Source organism: Podarcis raffonei, chromosome 6 (assembly GCF_027172205.1).
Source record: "Podarcis raffonei isolate rPodRaf1 chromosome 6, rPodRaf1.pri, whole genome shotgun sequence".
In the NCBI taxonomy this organism is placed as follows: domain Eukaryota; kingdom Metazoa; phylum Chordata; class Lepidosauria; order Squamata; family Lacertidae; genus Podarcis; species Podarcis raffonei.
The window spans coordinates 44977560-44994670 of record NC_070607.1 but is presented as its reverse complement, the minus strand read 5'-3'; the positions used below and the strand labels follow the sequence as shown (position 1 = coordinate 44994670).

The 17111-nt window shown below is 41.8% G+C and overlaps 1 protein-coding gene across 4 annotated transcripts in view; it reads left to right on the top strand.

Moving 5' to 3' along the window:
* The first annotated feature begins 912 nt into the window (after positions 1–912).
* Positions 913–17111, top strand: part of ELAVL4 (ELAV like RNA binding protein 4) — a 99427-nt gene continuing 83228 nt past the window's right edge. The window contains exon 1 of one of the 4 annotated variants that reach the window (XM_053392484.1): positions 913–1181. In XM_053392484.1, the coding sequence (XP_053248459.1) occupies positions 1083–1181 (99 nt within the window). In that variant the 5' untranslated portion in view covers positions 913–1082. Of the gene's footprint in view, positions 1182–15808; positions 16063–16385; positions 16531–17111 lie in introns of those variants that run through there. The other 3 variants (XM_053392487.1, XM_053392485.1, XM_053392483.1) reach the window with 3 other exon arrangements.

Below are 17111 nucleotides of genomic sequence, written 5' to 3'. Positions count from 1 at the left end.
TATAAGCGCTCTAGCTGCTGGGAGAGAATTTTAAGGGCTTATTTCGTATTTTGCGGCTATGAGGAGCTCCTCCCCAAAAGCCACGTTCTAGTATTTATAGAAACCTAGAAGCAAAGCCTTTGGATTGGCCTGAAAACTCCCCCATCCCTCTTAGCACACAAGCAGGAGTAAGGGCGCCAGGGGAGCGCGGGAAAGGTCTGGCCTTCTTTGGGAGTTCTGCACAATCGCCGATCTACGTGGCGGCAACGGGGGCGAAATCCCCGAATTGCGTTGTATGTTTAAGCTTTGGTCGTGGAACTGTCCTGCGCGAGATCCCGTCTGCTTGAGTGCGCAGCCCTAGTCACACATTCCCACCCGCTTTGCCCCGATCGTGCTTTCTGGTAGATCCTTCAGGGTTAATTCACAACATGCCCTGATTGGGATCCTCGCCAACCTAAGTTCCCTGCTTTATTGGTACCGATGTTTTTCCGTCTGTATCCTTAGTTCCATGCACATACCGTGCCTCTGAGCAGCGTGGCAATGGCATGATGGGACACGGGGCAGTAGTTGCTGTTTCTGACATTTTTTAATATTGCAAACCGCCCTATTTTCTTCGGGCGAAGGGTAGTATATAAATTTAATAAAAAATAATAATACTGCTGTAGGGCTTTTGGATCCAGCTAAACAAACAAAGAAAGAGAGGCCGCGCGCTGCATCCAGCCCCGTCAAGTCGAAATCTAACGCCCAAAGCAATTGCTCAGAACGCCTGCCAAAGATACGTAAGTGCTTGCAACGCCCGCCTGTTCTGCCTCGTGTCAGCGACTCCCGCTTCCCCAGGCTCAGCGCTGCATTGCCATTGGGCGAGCTGCGCGCGCTTGGAACGTTGCGTTGCGCTTTACTGGCACGCCGCCGTCACGTGGCGCGCTTTGGAAAGTTCTGCCGCCTTCGAAGGAGCGTTCCGTCGTGCTCGGGCGTTGCTGCTGAGACGCCGAGGCTTCGGAGCTCAGCTTCTTCTTCCCAGGGCGGGTTGCCTTCTCCTGGGCGGGAGAGCGCGTCCCTCGCTTTCTTTCTCCTGGCCGTTGCTCCAAGAAAAAGAGGGGAAAATGCGCCTGAAAGGCAAAGTAACGGCCACCCCTCCACGCCTCGTGCAGCAGGGCCGATTCTGCCGGGATCAGAATGCGGCCAGGATCTCATCCGCTCAGGTATTTGCGGATTAGAACAGCCCCCTTTGTAGGTCGGGAACCCCCCCCCCCACAAATTTCTGCCAGGAGCAGAGGGGGCTCCATGCTGGCGATTTCCTTTGCTTTTGGAGATAACCCTAGCATAAGTATCTTACTCAAAAGTAAGTCCCATTTGAATTCAGTGGAGGTTACTCCCTAGGCGGATCAAAGATTTATTTCAGGTTTATAACTAACCTTGAATTGAATTTAGTGAGGCTTGCTTCGAGGAAAGTAAGCATAGGATTACAATATTAAAGTGAGAGCATGTTTACTCGCAGGTAAACTCCACTGCACGTTGTGGCTTAGACCGCTGGAAGTGTGTTTGGGATTCTGGCCTTCTGAGTAAATCAGTGTTTCCCAGCTCCTGAGGGAAGTTCAGACAACCCTCTGAAATATTCTGTGTAAAGTTTACTTCAAGATCAAATATGAAAACAATTCAATCCAAGTGTCATTTAAGAGACGTTTCCTTGTTAGCCCTGTTCCCCCTTTTAAAATAAAGGCATTGCTGTTGCACAACATATAGTATTTGAAATCTCCACATTTGCTGCTTGGGGTATAGATTATAGTTCTGTGGTCTCCATTCCTCCCTTGCTCTTCAGTTTAGCACCTGGTTTTTGCTTTGTTGAAGTTTCTGTCGATGCTGGGTGGATAATGAAAATCTCAGTGTAGTGTGGTGGCTAAGAATTTGAGCAGGTTAGAATCTCGCATCTTCAGGGGCCTTTGCAAATGGAAATGCTGTCTCGGCCTCCCATCTGCAAGATCTGCATTACAGGATCCTTAAAATGTTCACTAAATTAATATATGTCAGATGTTTTCAAGTATATGCAATATAGATGGTAATATCAGGGACTGCTGTTTATGGACAATTTCTCAGTGCCTTTAAAAGCTGCATACCGGAAATCAACTGATGGAGCTGCTCCTTGTTGCAGTGATGGGAATAACTTCACCTGCTGAAGGCATGCGGCTTCTGTCTATGAAAGAGCAACAAACCTATCAAAACGCAATTGACAGTTTCCCAAGAATATATATTTATTTGGAAGCTGCTACTTATTCCCCCCCCCCTTTACAAAAGGCGCAGAAAAATGTTACAGATAACACATCTAAAGGAAGGATAATTTGCAAGTCAATTGTATAAAAAAGGGCAGCTGCATACACGCTCTATAAACATTTGCAAAATATTCTTTTCTACTTTTACAAAATATGTGCCCATACAAAGTGTTTTTCCTTTTGCAAATTGCAGTTTAATGGAAGCTTACAATTTTCTAGTTACCCCTAATTGCCGATTAAAAGTAGTAGTGAGAGTACTGCTTTCATTAGAAGTAGATGAGAGTTTCCACTGCAAACCTGAACCCACGCTTATGTTATTGGATATATCTGTACAGTACGTGGATCAGCTGAGGAATGAAACCTTAACATTTTGTTGATAATACCTAAGCGCACAAGAACTGTCCTACTGGGTTAGATCAGTCTGTCTATTGCAGCATTCATTTTTGGACTGTAGTAAGACAAATTACCCTAGATAGCAACCAACCAAAGAATTTATTTTATTAGCCAAAGGCAATGACAATTTCATTACAATTTGCCAAACTACAAACCATAACATACAGCATACATCAATAGAAGGCATCAAGGATTTAAGGAAAGGGAGTCAAGAGTTCATTAGTGTAATGTGCTAGCTCATACCTATCTTACTTTCAGTTAGACCTCCAAATCTCCAATGCAACTTATTGCAATATTGTCTGTCTCTCCCTTTCTTATATTTCTTACAGTCACTTTATGTGTCACAAATCTGTAAGTGTCACTCAAAAGAAAGTAAACCATTTCTGACGTAGTAAACCTGCTTCCAGGAATTAGCAAAAGTTTCAGGAATCGATCTCTTTGATCCCTATACAAAGGGCAGATTAACATATAAGGTATTGATGTCTTCCACCTTTGGTTGACCACATATGCTGAGTCTGTCATATGGAACCCTAGGATAGCGGCTATCCAAGACCGCTATGGGCATCACCTTGAATCTTAGCTCTATAAAGGCGTGTCTTAAGGCACCAGGGATGAGTTGGGTCAAATAATATGCTCTGAAATGCTGTTTTCAGAAATGAGAGCCATGGTAAGAATCTGGATTTCCTAATTAAATGAAAATCCCTTCTGGGTTCTGTCCAGAAGATCCAATCCCAAAGTTGTCTCTTATGATGGGATTTGGACTTAACGAACATCGAATGGCCTCAGGTTCCTCACCTTAATATTTTAATTTAGGAAATGTTATAAACCGTGTGTGTGTGTGTGTGTGTATATATATATATATATATATATATATATATATATATGGAACGTACTTATAATGAACATTTAATAAAACAGGAAAATATTTTTCAATACTACACAGATAAAATCTGCAGAATTTAAAAATAAGTATACTTAACTAAATTATATGTCCCAGGCTACTTGATAACATAAAGTTTTTAGCTGGCATCTAAAGCAAGATAATAAGGTGCCTGCTAAATGTTAATAGGCAGGGAGTTAGCGCCAAACAGGGCATGTTGGCAATGACCATTCCCTATATGTCCTCAGGATCAGGTACTGAGAACTATACTGCCTCCGAACGTAACGTTCCATTTAGTTCTCATAATTTAAAGCTGTTGCTAGATTTCGGTCAGTGTTACTAGGTGATCTTAGCTCTGGTATTACAATAAGTGATGAATAATTTCACTTTCTCCATGCTATTCACCATTAATTTTTCTATAAAATTGGCACGTTTAAATTTCTCTTCAAATGATTTAACCCATAACACTTTTGAGAATATCTGTAGTCTTACGGGGCTCAAACCATAGGTACCTGTTCCACTCTCAGCCTCCCCAAATGAAGCAGAAAGGCTTTTCACAATATGAAACACTTAGGGTTTCAGATCTTGGGGAAGCTACCAAGTATGTTTAGCTGAACCTGTTTAGAAGCTCAACATAGGAAGGTAGAGCATGGAGCAGGCAAGTCTGCCATGTGCAGGAACAGTGGGAGCAGTGGCAGAGTGTACATCTCCTTCCTCAGTTTGAGCCCTTCCACATTCTTTTTGAATGTCTGCGGAGGGAGAATGAGATTGGATAAAAACAGAGAAGCTGGCTTCTTATCTGAAACTTACTTGTTTTATACAGTAGACTAGATTTTGTTCCTCAGTGTGCCTTGGAAAGTAGACAGAACTGAGTCCATAGAGGACTCAGAAAAACATATCCATGGAGACACCCAAGTTTGTTTCTCATATTTGCTATAATAAATGTTGATGACAATGTTTGTAAAACATTATGATTTTGTAATAAAAATTAAAGCAGACAGAGAATTGGAGCTCTCTTTTCTCTTTGTAGCTGATTTCCTTTAAAAAATGCTGAGGTCAGATTGAGTGCATTCACTGAATCTCTGATTTACTTGGACATTCAGGGACTAAAGTTGACATGAGTTGAAAGTGGATCATCAATCAGTTCCTCACAAGATCAGTTCCCCAGTTTGTCATACATTTCAGCAAAGTTAGTGTTTCCATTGCTGCTCCATCTTCTGCAATGCTTTTAAGGGCATTTGTGTGTCTGAAAGTAATCCCCAGGACTGGAATTTCTGGAAGTTTTTTTGCAGGGTGTTTAAAGTCATGCATGCCCACTTCTACTCTAACATGTGGCGTGGCTACATTTCTAAGTTTTTCCACATTTTTCTCATAATAGGAGGTATGTGACTTTCTCATATGTTACAGCATATAAGTGCATACAGAGCAAGTGTTAATTAATACCTTGCTTGTACAGTACTATAAAATGTGAAGCCAGTGACCCAAGAATGTTAGAGAGGAAGTGTGGCTGAAACACCCTTGTTTATGTAGACAGGTGCTAATTCATGATAACCCTGGGATTGCAACCTCTGCAGCCAGATAAAGTAAGGATGGAAGGCCTCAGAATAACAACCCTGGAAAAAGCTTTAACTTCCCTTGCTGCTCAGAGGCATTACTTACCTGGATTACTTACCTTCGCCACAGTGCTATGCAAAATATTTTGCAGTTTTCTTCTAAAAGGTGAAACGGAACTGTTGTGTTTATATGAGTATCCTGTATTTAAAAATTGAATTAAATGCTATTGAGTTATTTCTGTTTTTTCTACAGGCATCTCTTATGAAAGTAAGTACGTTTATAAGTACAGTGGTACCTCGGGTTACATACGCTTCAGGTTACAGACTCCGCTAACCCAGAAATAGTACCTCAGGTTAAGAACTTTGCTTCAGGATGAGAACAGTAATCGTGCTCCAGCGGCAGCGGGAGGCCCCATTAGCTAAAGTGGTGCTTCAGGTTAAGAACAGTTTCAGGTTAAGAACGGACCTCCAGAACGAATTAAGTACTTAACCCGAGGTACCACTGTATGGTTGAGTAGAAATAAATGAATGCTATTCTTTGAAATACTTGAATGGAAGTACAGTAGAACCTCTACTTACGACTGCCTCTACTTGGGCCCGATCCAAGTTGTGACCGTGGCAAACCCGGAAGTAAATTCGCGCAGAAGCGGCTTCTGCTGTTTGTGCACGTGCAGATGCGGCTGCCACCGTCTACACATGTGCAGAAGTGCACTGCTGCCGAATGCGTCTGCGCACAGCAGTGCTTCTACCAGCGACCTGGATCGACTTATGGACGGACCTCCAGAACTGATTACATCTGTAAGTAGAGGTTCCACTGTAAATGGATTGTGCCCAGCTGTGTCGTTTTGCTGGTGGAAGCCTTCTGTCAGCGGAAAGTGGAGGGAGGTAATTCCCTAGCCTCCCCCCCCCCGTCTCTCCCCTAAATCTTCCCTGAATGGTCCCTGGAGAGACACCATTGGATTTAGCCCAATATATTTATTTGACCAAAATTAAACTGAGCCTTAGTTTGCATGTTAAATCAAACGATGGCTTAGCTGTGGGTGTGCAGGAGAGCAGATTGTGGCTGCTTTCTTCTTCCCGAGTCGTTTTTCTCATGCACTTACTTCATAAGCTTCTGTTAGATTCCAAACATCATGGACACAGCATCACAGTCCTGGAAGGGACACATGGATGTTATCCAGACTGACCCCTCAATCTTATAACACTCGAGGGAATGCAAATTGTCATGCAATACAATAGAATATAAGGAATAAAAGAAGCAATAAAATGCAATTAAGAATCACACAGTATCTAGTACAGTGCATTACAGTTGCTATGGCAGCAATCCCCCCTCCCATTAAGTGGTCCACCAAAGGCCAGCATTTATGGGGTGGGGGTGGTGAATTGGGAGCAGTTATAATGACAGACCTCCAGCCATCAGGCAATTTTGAAATCCTTCCACATTTTAATAATAATAATAATTTTTATTTATACCCCGCCCTCCCCAGCCAAGGCTGTGCTCAGAGCGGCTTACAAGCAATAATAAAAACAAATTGAATGATTACAACTTAAAAACAACATTAAAATACAACATTAAAATATGGAAACATTAAAACATTAAAATGTAGCCTCATCGCAGGAGGAGAAGGAAAGGGAAAAAGAAAGAAAGGGAGGGAGGGAATCAAATTGGCTCCAAGCCAAAGGCCAGGCGGAACAACTCTGTCTTACAGGCCCTGCTGAAAGAAATCAGATCCTGCAGGGCCCTGGTGTCATGAGGCAAAGCATTCCACCAGGTCGGAGCCAGAGTTGAAAAGGCCCTGGCTCTGGTTGAAGCCAATCTAACTTCCTTAGGGCCCGGGACCACTAGGGTGTTGCTATTTATGGACCTTGAGGCTCTCCGTGGGGCATACCGGGAGAGGTGGTCTCGTAGGTACGAGGGTCCTAGGCCGTGAAGGGCTTTAAAGGTCAAAAGCAGCACCTTAAATCTGACCCTGTACTCCACCGGGAGCCAGTGCAGTTTAAAAAGCACTGGATGAATATGCTCCCGTGGCAGAGACCCCGTGAGGAGCCTCGCTGCAGCATTCTGCACCCTCTGGAGTTCTGGGTCAGCTTCGAGGGCAGCCCCGCGTAGAGCGAATTACAGTAGTCAAGCCTGGAGATGACCATCGCATGGATCACTGTGGCCAGGTCGGGGCGGGAAAGGTAAGGGACCAACTGCTTGATGCGGCGAAGGTGGAAAAATGTCGCCTTGGCTGTTGCTGTAACTTGCGCCTCCATGGAAAGGGAGGCGTGAAGGATTACACCCAAACTCTTAACAGAAGGCAATGGCACTAATTGGGCCCCCGCAAGAGAAGGGAGTTGGTCCCTCATCCCCATGCCATCCCGACCTAGCCATAGGACCTCTGTCTTCGAAGGATTTAGTTTCAATCGGCTCCCACGAAACCATCCAGCCACAGCTTCCAAGCATCTGGTCAGTGTGTTCAGGGCCGAGTCGGTGTGGCCATCCATCAGCAGATAGAGCTGAGTGTCAACATTTTAGGCCAACATTTTAAATTTTCACTGTTGTTTTGAAATGCCCTTTAAAATACAATATAGTTTTATGGATAAGGTAGTAGTAGTAGTACCGTATACGCTCCAAAATAAGCCACATTTCCCCCCCCCAAAAAAAAATTCCGACTGAAAAGTTAAAGTGCGACTTATATTCGCAACCTTACAGTATGCAGCCAGGAGCGTGGGGCAAACAGTGGCAGGAGTGTGACAAAGCGGTGCCCAGCCCACGCCAAGTCCGTCGTCCCCTCCCCCAAGGCTGGGAAGGGAGAGAGCGAGGAAGGGAAAAGGCCACCAGTAACACAGCACCCCCCCCCCAGTATGCAGCCAGGAGTAGCGAGGAAGGGAGTGGCTTACATTCTCTCCCCCCCCACCCTCCAATTTTAAAGGTGAGTCTTATATTCTGGTGTGGCTTATATTCGAGCCAATACGGTAGTATACCACCCTATACCTGTAGATCTCAGGGCAGTTCACAAAATAAAACATGTTTTAAAATATGGCCTAAAAGTAATCTTCGTATGGCTTTTAGTGGTTTGTGCCTCTGTTACTTCTCTTAAAAAGTCAGGAGAGTTATTGTGGTACTGTAACCCACAGTTTGAGTTATCCACACTTTGCAGTTGCCTCCTCTCCATGTGTGCATTTATCACATACAATATTTGAGATTGGTTGTTTTCATGGGGCTTTGCATCAAACATGCTTTTTTCCAGCTTTGAAAGTTTTCCAGAAAATACTGGAACTGGAAAGTTTTCATTTTCTCTAATTCATTTATATCAATTATAGCGCACATTGTGTCTCAAAGGAGACATTCATAAGCACTTACATCAAACAACAGTAAAAAACAAAACCATAAAATGATTGAAAACAGAGTTTAAAAATGGAGGAGATAGCAAATAAAGATGCTAATACAGTTTTGCAGTAAATAGATTGAGATCTGATTTAACATGTAATGAAGTTAAGCAGACAGTGCAACCCTATGCATGTCTATTCAGAAGTATGTCCCATTGAGCACCATGGAGCTTATTCCTATTACATGTGTGTGCTATTGAAGCCTTAGCAAACAAAACTAAAAAAGTATGCCATCTTTGTTTTTTATGTGCTGTATAAATATCTCATTTTTCCCCAATAGCCAGAAGTAGTTGATCTGAAATATTAGACTAGGAAAAATCAATGAAGCACATTTAAAGTGGTATAAAAAATGTATTATAAGAAATTCAAAGCTTTACTTGGAAATTATTTTTATTGGATTACTTGTAAATATTTGAAGACAAGATCATTCAATAGCATATAGATCCCTTCTATTATTCAGATGGTGGTAGGAATATAAAGGCACTGAAAACATACATACCAGTTTTCGCATGCCTGAGGACCTGTGCAACAAATGTATGCGTTTCCTAGAGAGAACGACTTAAAGCAAGTTTTTTACAACTTTGATTTTAAGTTTTTTTGAACAAGATGGTTGTATACAGTGGTACCTCCAGTTGCGGACGGGATCCGTTCCGGAGGTCGGGTCAGATCCCGAGGTTTCCGCAACCTGAGGACTGCTTGTGCGCATGCACAGTGAAACCCGGTAAAATACTTCTGGGTTTGTTGCGCGCACATCTCAAAGTTTATGTAACCAGAGGGTTACATAAACGGAGGTTCGACTGTAGTGATAATGTAAAAAAAAAAGGATAACTGTTTTAAAAAAGGAGTTGCTGAGTATCTGGAATGAAATTATGGTGAATTCATTTCTAATTCCTGTTGTTATATTTGCTATTTTTGAATTTTTCAGTGATGTGGAGGTGATCCTTCTTCCAGTGCTTTGTTTTGTGGAAAATGGATGCCAATTGCTGATAAATATCTGGCAGTTGCAAAGTTCATGGAATCAGAATGGTAGAGTTGGAAGGGGCCTGAGGGTCATCTAGTCCAACCTCCTGCGATGCAGGAATCTTTTGCCCTTTGTGGGGCTCAAACCCAGAACCCTGAGATTACGAGCCTCATAGCCCTACTGACTGAGCTTTTTTGCTTTGTTGATTAAATACAGGTAAAATAAACATTTTAAATTAGATCATTATGTAAATCATAACATTTTCTGTTTCAAATTCTTAAAAGTCCACATCACTGTTTAGGATTATAATTTAGTCAGTTGGGTTGTGTAAATGAACATTCCAAATTTCCCTTCACTAGAGCTAAAATCACTACATGCTATACGCAACTCAGTAATTCAGGATCAGAATAGAATGGCTCACATTTAGTAGGATTTGTAGTAATATATGTGAGTGTAATTGAAATGGGATTTTCCTGGGATTACTGAATTATTTTTATTTTTCGCTGGTTTTTAGAACAGTGAGACCTAATTTAAAAACAGCAACTAAAAATTGGCCTCAGGGATAGTGTTCGTCTAACAGCACTTAACTTTCTTCTTTTATGCCGATTTTTCTTTCTTAAATTCCCCTCCCACGTTGGCTCCAATGGTGTGGGGGCAGGCATTATTTTTTATGCCAACTCCAAGGTGTTGTAGAGGGAGGAACCTTATCCTAGGGCTTCTGCAATGAACGAAGGGGCCTTGGGTCCAAGGGATCCTATCCCTTTTCTGGAAAGGTCTGTTTCAAGGCCTAACACTAGGAAGCCCCAGTGAAAGGAAAGCCAGCAGTAGATCTGTCCTGCAGACCTATCTGTGAGTAGGTCTTGCTCTTTCGTACCTGATAGACTCCGCTAGCAAAAGTATTCTGCCAGCAGCTGTGTTTCTTCCTAACCCCCTCCTGCTCGTGAATCTGCCAGTCAGGATTGCCTCGCCTAAACTATATGTTTATTTCCTTAATGCTTGTCATACTATAAATTGGCAGGATTTTAAAAATACCGCATTTTTCGCCCAGTGCAGTGTAGGAACAGGTAATCTGGTGCAATTGTTTTTGTTCCGAAACAACTCTAAAAACAAAGCACTGCTAGTTTATTAGGGTAGTTTAAAGGTCCCTTATTGTCCAGTGTCAGAAGAACAATTAAGTTTTATCTGAACAGAGCAGGGTGTCTCTAGACACAGGTAAACAAAGTACGTAGTGATATTAAGAGAGAGGGCTTGTTGCATTGAAGAATCCTTTAAAAACGTGAGGGGAAGTGCCAGGTGGGGAGAACCATAAATCTGTTTCTGGATTGGAATATGTTCCATTGGAAGTTAGTAGCATATGGCAGCGTAGATCTCTGTGCTGCTAGTTTTTCTACAGTTAATGTCAATTGTCTTTCATTGCTAGAATATTCTAAGAAACCTCTTTGTTTGAAAATGTGAAATGTTTATACTCGGGGAGGGGAGGTGGAGAAAAGAAGGTCAGCTTAGGAATTCCCTTTTTAGGGAGATCTACCACGCCCACTATCTTCTTCATTTGAAGGGCTCTGGCAACATTTTTATTTCATAAGGTTTTTAATGAGTGACTTGTGAATGACTCTATAAATTTTTAATGTTGATATATGTGGTTGATTTCTTTATTATTTTTACTCGATACAGTTTTAATCGTAGTTTTATTACTGTTCCATTGTTTTAATTGTGTAAGCTGCCTTTGAAAAGAATTATTATTCAAGGCGGAATAAAAGCGACTTCAATAAATGGAGGATAAAAGAAAATCAGAGCTTGCTTGCTTGCTTGCTTGCTTGCTTGCTTTCTTCTGACCCAAATGGTATTGTTTCCACGTGGGTAAAGGCTCATCCTTCTCAGGGGTTTTGAAAAAGACTTCCCATTTGAGTTTTATGTCCTGTTATGTGAGTGTGAGTCCCAGATTTAGAGCAGAACCAGCTTGGAACTCCTGAGGAACAGAGATGCAGGCAAGTTGCAGAATTTCTTCAAAGGACTCTTTACTATACAATTAAAGCTTTAATAGTGTTATGTCACAAACTGGTTACACAAGAGGTCCTCTGAGCCACTTTTTGTACCTAGATCATTGCCTTAAAAAATATTCCTCTTCCAAATGACTGCTCTGTAGTAGTGTCCGTTAATTGTACAGTGGTACCTCTGGATATGCACACCTCCGGTTGCATATCCTTCAGGATGCGAACGTGGCAAACCTGGAAGTATTTTTCCAGGTTTCGCCACGCGCACATGCGCAGAAGTGCTCTACCGCCGCATGCGCAGAAGCAGTCCCTCCGGTTGCAGAAACTTGGGGATCCAACAGGAGCTCCGGAACGGATCCCTTTCTGCGGGAGAAAGAGCAAGGAGATTGTGAGCCGCTTTGAGACTCCTTAAGGGACGTGAAAGGCGGGGTATCAAGTCCAAACTCCTCCTCTTCTTCCGCAACCGGAGGTACCACTGTACAGTCATACCTCAGGTTACAGACGCTTCAGGTTGCGTGTTTTTGAGTTGCGCACTGCACCAAACCTGGAAGTACTGGAACAGGTTACTTCCGGGTTTCGACACAGAAGCACTAAATCGCGCTTTGCGCATGCGCAGAAGTGCTGAATCACAACCCATGCGTGCACAGACGTGGCACTGCGAGTTGCGAACGTGCCTCCCGCACGGATCACGTTCACAACCCGAGTGTCCACTGTACTAGTTTATGTGGTTGCTGCATAATTTTGTCGTTTCAAAGTGGTTTTCATAGTTTTCAGTACATCTTTAAAATAACTTACAATTAGCTTGGAATCTTAACAGGATTTCTATTTCATAATGGGGTACAGTATGGCATTTGACACATTCCTTCCTTCTCCCGCCTTAGGTGTGTTCACATACTTGCCTGCATATTTTGAAGCTGAGGATCTATTTGATGGGTCTGTATAACATCTGAATTGGGTTTGAGAAAGGTGTGTAGTCGTATTCTGATCTGTAGTGTTGACTCCTTGCACATGAAAGCTTTCTTCCCTCACTAATAGATTGAAAATGAGAGTACTGCTCTTTTTGTTGGAGATCTGTTTCAGTCACATTGGTCTGGTGTGCAGTACGGCATATGGTGGTATGTCAGTTGTTTGATATTGATTGGCTGCGTTTCGCTCTGGGGATTTCGGCTTCTTAAAAATGTGCCTTATGTCTGCTCACCTCCACTTTCCCTTTGCTGTTTGGCTCCATTATAAAACAGTGCTCTTAACAAACAGGATAATAAAAATCTTGAAAATCTAGGAAGCCATGAATATTTTATTCAAAACAGTAATTATGCTTTGAAGTTACACTTTAAAATTAATGTTTGGGAGGTTAACAGAGGGACCTAATTGAACAGAAGAAAATGTGTATATCAATACTTCCTTGGAAAAGGGATATATTTATTTTCAATGTAAATATGGGGAAATAGTAATAGCAGGCAGGAAGAAAGGTGATGAAGTTTATGTGAAGAAAAAATGATTGGGATCATCATTTATTTCATTGGGAAATACTAATTGTGTCAGGTGAGGGTATGCCTCTCAAAGGAAACTGCACTACATTTTGATAACATTAGGAGAAATATTCTTCAACCACCACAATTGAGTCTGGAATTTTCTGTGTTGAATCTAACTAAGTCACTATGTGAGGGGAGTTAAATTTGCTTGCACAGTGGAACTTTGCCTTCTCCCAGGTATCCATCCCTACCACCAAATCTGCTCTGGAGGATTGAAGAGAAACCCAGAGCGGATCTGGGTGAGTGTGGAGGCTCAGGGGCAGGAAGAGTGAGTGAGCATCCTCTTGCACAAGTGAAAGTTGTTCTGCTTGGACAGTTAATTGGATGCAGCCTTTTATATACCTGGATTTCAATGTTCTGTACCTTCATATTTAGGCTTTCAAAATCGAAGTCACCTGAGTAGATTTATTAGTATTGAGAAAAGAGCAGTAGCCCAATTTAGATTGCCATTGTGTTGCTGGTTTTCCAGAGGCAGAAAATAGGAGAAAATGGGGATAGTTTTTATAATGGAGGTAACTTGATTAGTGGTAAGGTTGCACAATGATCTATATTAGGACCATTGTTATTTTTGCTTGTTTTGTTTTATTACATACAACAATATTAATGTTTGAGAAATACAGAAACAAACAATGACTTGCCTGTTTGACCTATCTGATTAAGAAATATTTAATTAATTTATAAATGCACTGTAGTCAGCTGTGATCAGCAATGTGGCCAAGTTTACAGATGACACCAAATGATTCAGGAAAGTGAAAAGCCAAATCAATACGGCAAGGAGTTCCATATGGACCTCCAAATTGGTGAATCAGTGTAAGTCCAGAGATGGACATATGGGCAATATATATATACTCCCTGTCTTGTTTCCTTGCTTGCACAAAAGAAGCAGCAAAGTGGATGCATGTGTGTGAGGCTCATTCATATTGCAGCTTATTAAGCCACATTCTAAAATTGGCAACCGACCTAGGCTACATCTTAGGTAGGTGCCTGCTGAATGGGGGTGGAAATGGAAATCTTCGTTATAGCTGAGTAGGGAAGGGGAGTGTCTCTCCTTAAGGGGGTATAGTTTAGTTGCAATAAGCCACATACTCCTGCATCCCTAAGGTACCAAGAAGAGGCCCTGTAGACTTTTTTGCTCAGCAGTCCCCTAGGTCTTGCAATCATTCATTGGACTCAGAAGCTGTCTTCCTATGAATTGTCCAAGTGTAGATTACAGCACACAGTTGAGTCTGCCAGTGCATATGGACTGGATCATTACAGCACACTCTCGTATTGAATCTTACCTAGTCCTTTCCCCAAAAATAATGTTTTCTGTTAAGCTTTTGACAGAATTCCTGAAATCTCCAGCCCCTACTGAAACTTAAGGCTGTATACACATGACATTCTAGAATTAATGGAGATGGAAGTTCTTCTTTTTTCTACGTAGTCCACATGCTGTCTAGATCCACTGCATATTTTTTGCCCTTGAAAAGCTCTTCTTGAAAAACTTGTTTCATGCCCAAATTAAAATATCATTGAATCTGCATCACTGGGATTGTATCCACACTTACCTAGTGATGTTGTGGGTGGGCGTATACAATGGTGGGTTTTCAAATGGGTACCAATGTGTATCAAGTAACCACACCCACCCTTGTGGAAGGCAGGACTAAATGTAGATCAAAAACAGCATGTTGAGGACAATTATGGATTGAGAAAAATGAAATGGTGCTACAAATGGGTTGCATGTGTACACAGCCTAAGGTGAAGTATATGCAACTGAATGAACATACGTTATTCTCAATATCTCTTCATTCCATCTGCTGTCTTTCTGAGCTCATGTTTAGATTTTAAGTTCCTTGGGACAGAGAGCAGTCCTTTTAAACTTTATGGAGTACTACTACTGCTACTACTACAACTACTGCTACTAATAAATATAGTATCCGTGTAGTCTTCTGTATCTTCTTTATATTCTCCATGAAATGTCATACACAAATCTGAATTGCAGATAGCTGAACGGAGCCTTGCAGTTGTTTAGAAAAGGTACTGTTTTGTTCCCAGTACCACAACCTAAAATCAAGGGTGCTTTTTAATCATCACTTTTAATCATCACTTTTAGCTTATCCGTTGAGTCACAAGGACTATAAACATCAAGCAAGAACTTGCAAGTGGCATAAAAGCTAGGATGCTCGGCTTTTCTGTAGGCATTGTAAATTTTTCACCCAAACATTACACTAAACCTGCAATTTACGTGGGGGTCATGTTCCAGTGATCGCATCTAAAGCCAAAATTGTGTGTAGTCAAAATACATTGAATTCAATGGTGGGTGGATTGCCAAAGTCTGTTTTCCTGGAAGTCCACCCCCTTTCTGCTCCCTATTTATTTATTTATTTGCTTGCCAACCAGGTAAAGCTGAATGCGCACAAGGTAAAATGCACATAAATTGCAGGGTTACTGTATTCCAAGCAACTAGACGAGTTAAATGGGATTGTTGTAGAATTCCTCTAAACTGAGCAAAGGGGACAGTGCTGAAGTTTAATGAACATTTTACTAAACCCTTTCAAAAGTGGTAATTGGGGCTTTTCATTTAAGATGCCTTGTTTTCTTAGAGGAGGGTGGGGGAACCCCGGTAAGTAATTTTTGAAATCGCTCATTTATTCCCCCCCCCCACAAAAGCTGTACATGATTCATTGACAAAGCAGATGATACAATCATGCAAGCCACACCTTTATCCCTTATAAATACTTGGCATTTTATTTGTATAAGGAGCCACAGTTAGGAGCTGTTCAGTTGCAATCTCAAGATGTTCATTTTGAATCATTCCACGCTGCCCACCTGGTGGCTAGAGAGTGAACTGTTACTTTAAAGAACAGTTTAAGTAACAACCATGCTTTGGAGTAGCAGGCAAAAGAGAGCAGTACATGTTACAGGAGTGAGTCTGCTCTGTATGCGAAGAGGGAAAATGCAGCTCACTGACTAGGTGTTTTAATGTGTTAAATCTAGGGAGAAAACATTGTTGCGTGCAGGAAATTTGACTTCCCCTGTGCTGATAGAGGACTGGATTTGCAAAGGATTCTCTTTTCCGTTTCTCTAAAACCAAAATCTGTGGCAAGATGTTTGAAATCACCAGGACGCTTAGTGCTGCTTTGTTAAATAATGAGGTAATATTTTGTCACATCTTCTGGGCAGTGTTTGGTTTTTCTTCTTCTTCTCCATATGTTTAGAAAAGATTCCATCCTCAAAAGTGAGAGATTTAAAAGGGGAAAAAAGAGGGGGGGAATAGAAATCCTTTGCTTTATTTTTCTTTTTTCTTTTTTTAAACAACACCTCCCATCAATCATTTTGGATAACAGGATTCTCTTTTATTTGTGGTTTTAATCAGCTGCTGTTGCCTAGGACATTATGCCACGCAAGCCTTCTTAACTGCACAGTGTAGGTAGTTATTAACGCTGAATTGGCTTCTAGTATAGTCCATCTGGACTCTGTATGAGAAAGCTTGCTGGCGGTTCCTGATGCTAAGATACCCGCAACCTTTGGGATGTATGCATGGTGGAGAGGGACACAGTGCTATGAGATCACTTCTTTTAAGGGAAACTGTCATTAATGAGTCAAGAAACTGCTCATTTATGGTAAGGAAGAAGAGGGAGGGCAAAAGGACTCGTGTGGTTTCATTTTGAAAATAGATTAGCTGCATTTTGAGTCAAGTTTTTGGGGGGAGGGGGAGATAAAGGGGGTTTCATGAAAATAGCATCTCCACTTGGAGGCTTCTCTCGGTTTATGGTTGAGAGACTTTGTTGAAAATTTTGATGCTTTACAAATTGTGTCACTGCTGGTGATGCACTGGTCAGCCCCCCCCCCCAAAAGATGAATGGTCCTATTGGAAATCTGATAATAAGACTGCTCCCCCAGCCCCAACAATAGGATTCTGCCTTTGTCTTTAGAGAGAGGCCTCTGTGGACATTGGTGTATTTGCCTTGTGGTTTTTCCCCCCACTTGCTTTAGTATTTATTTATTTATTTCAATTCTCTTAATTATTTTTCTTATGTGGTTCTCAGTGTTGGTGCACATTGTACAAAATGCATGGATTTTTAGGGTGGCAAGACAGCCAATTTATGCTTGTATCTGCAATTGTATTTTAAGACAAAGAGCTGAATAATGATTCTGGACACTTAAAAAACGGTGGCTAATGAAGTGCGTTGAGACGGAGAAA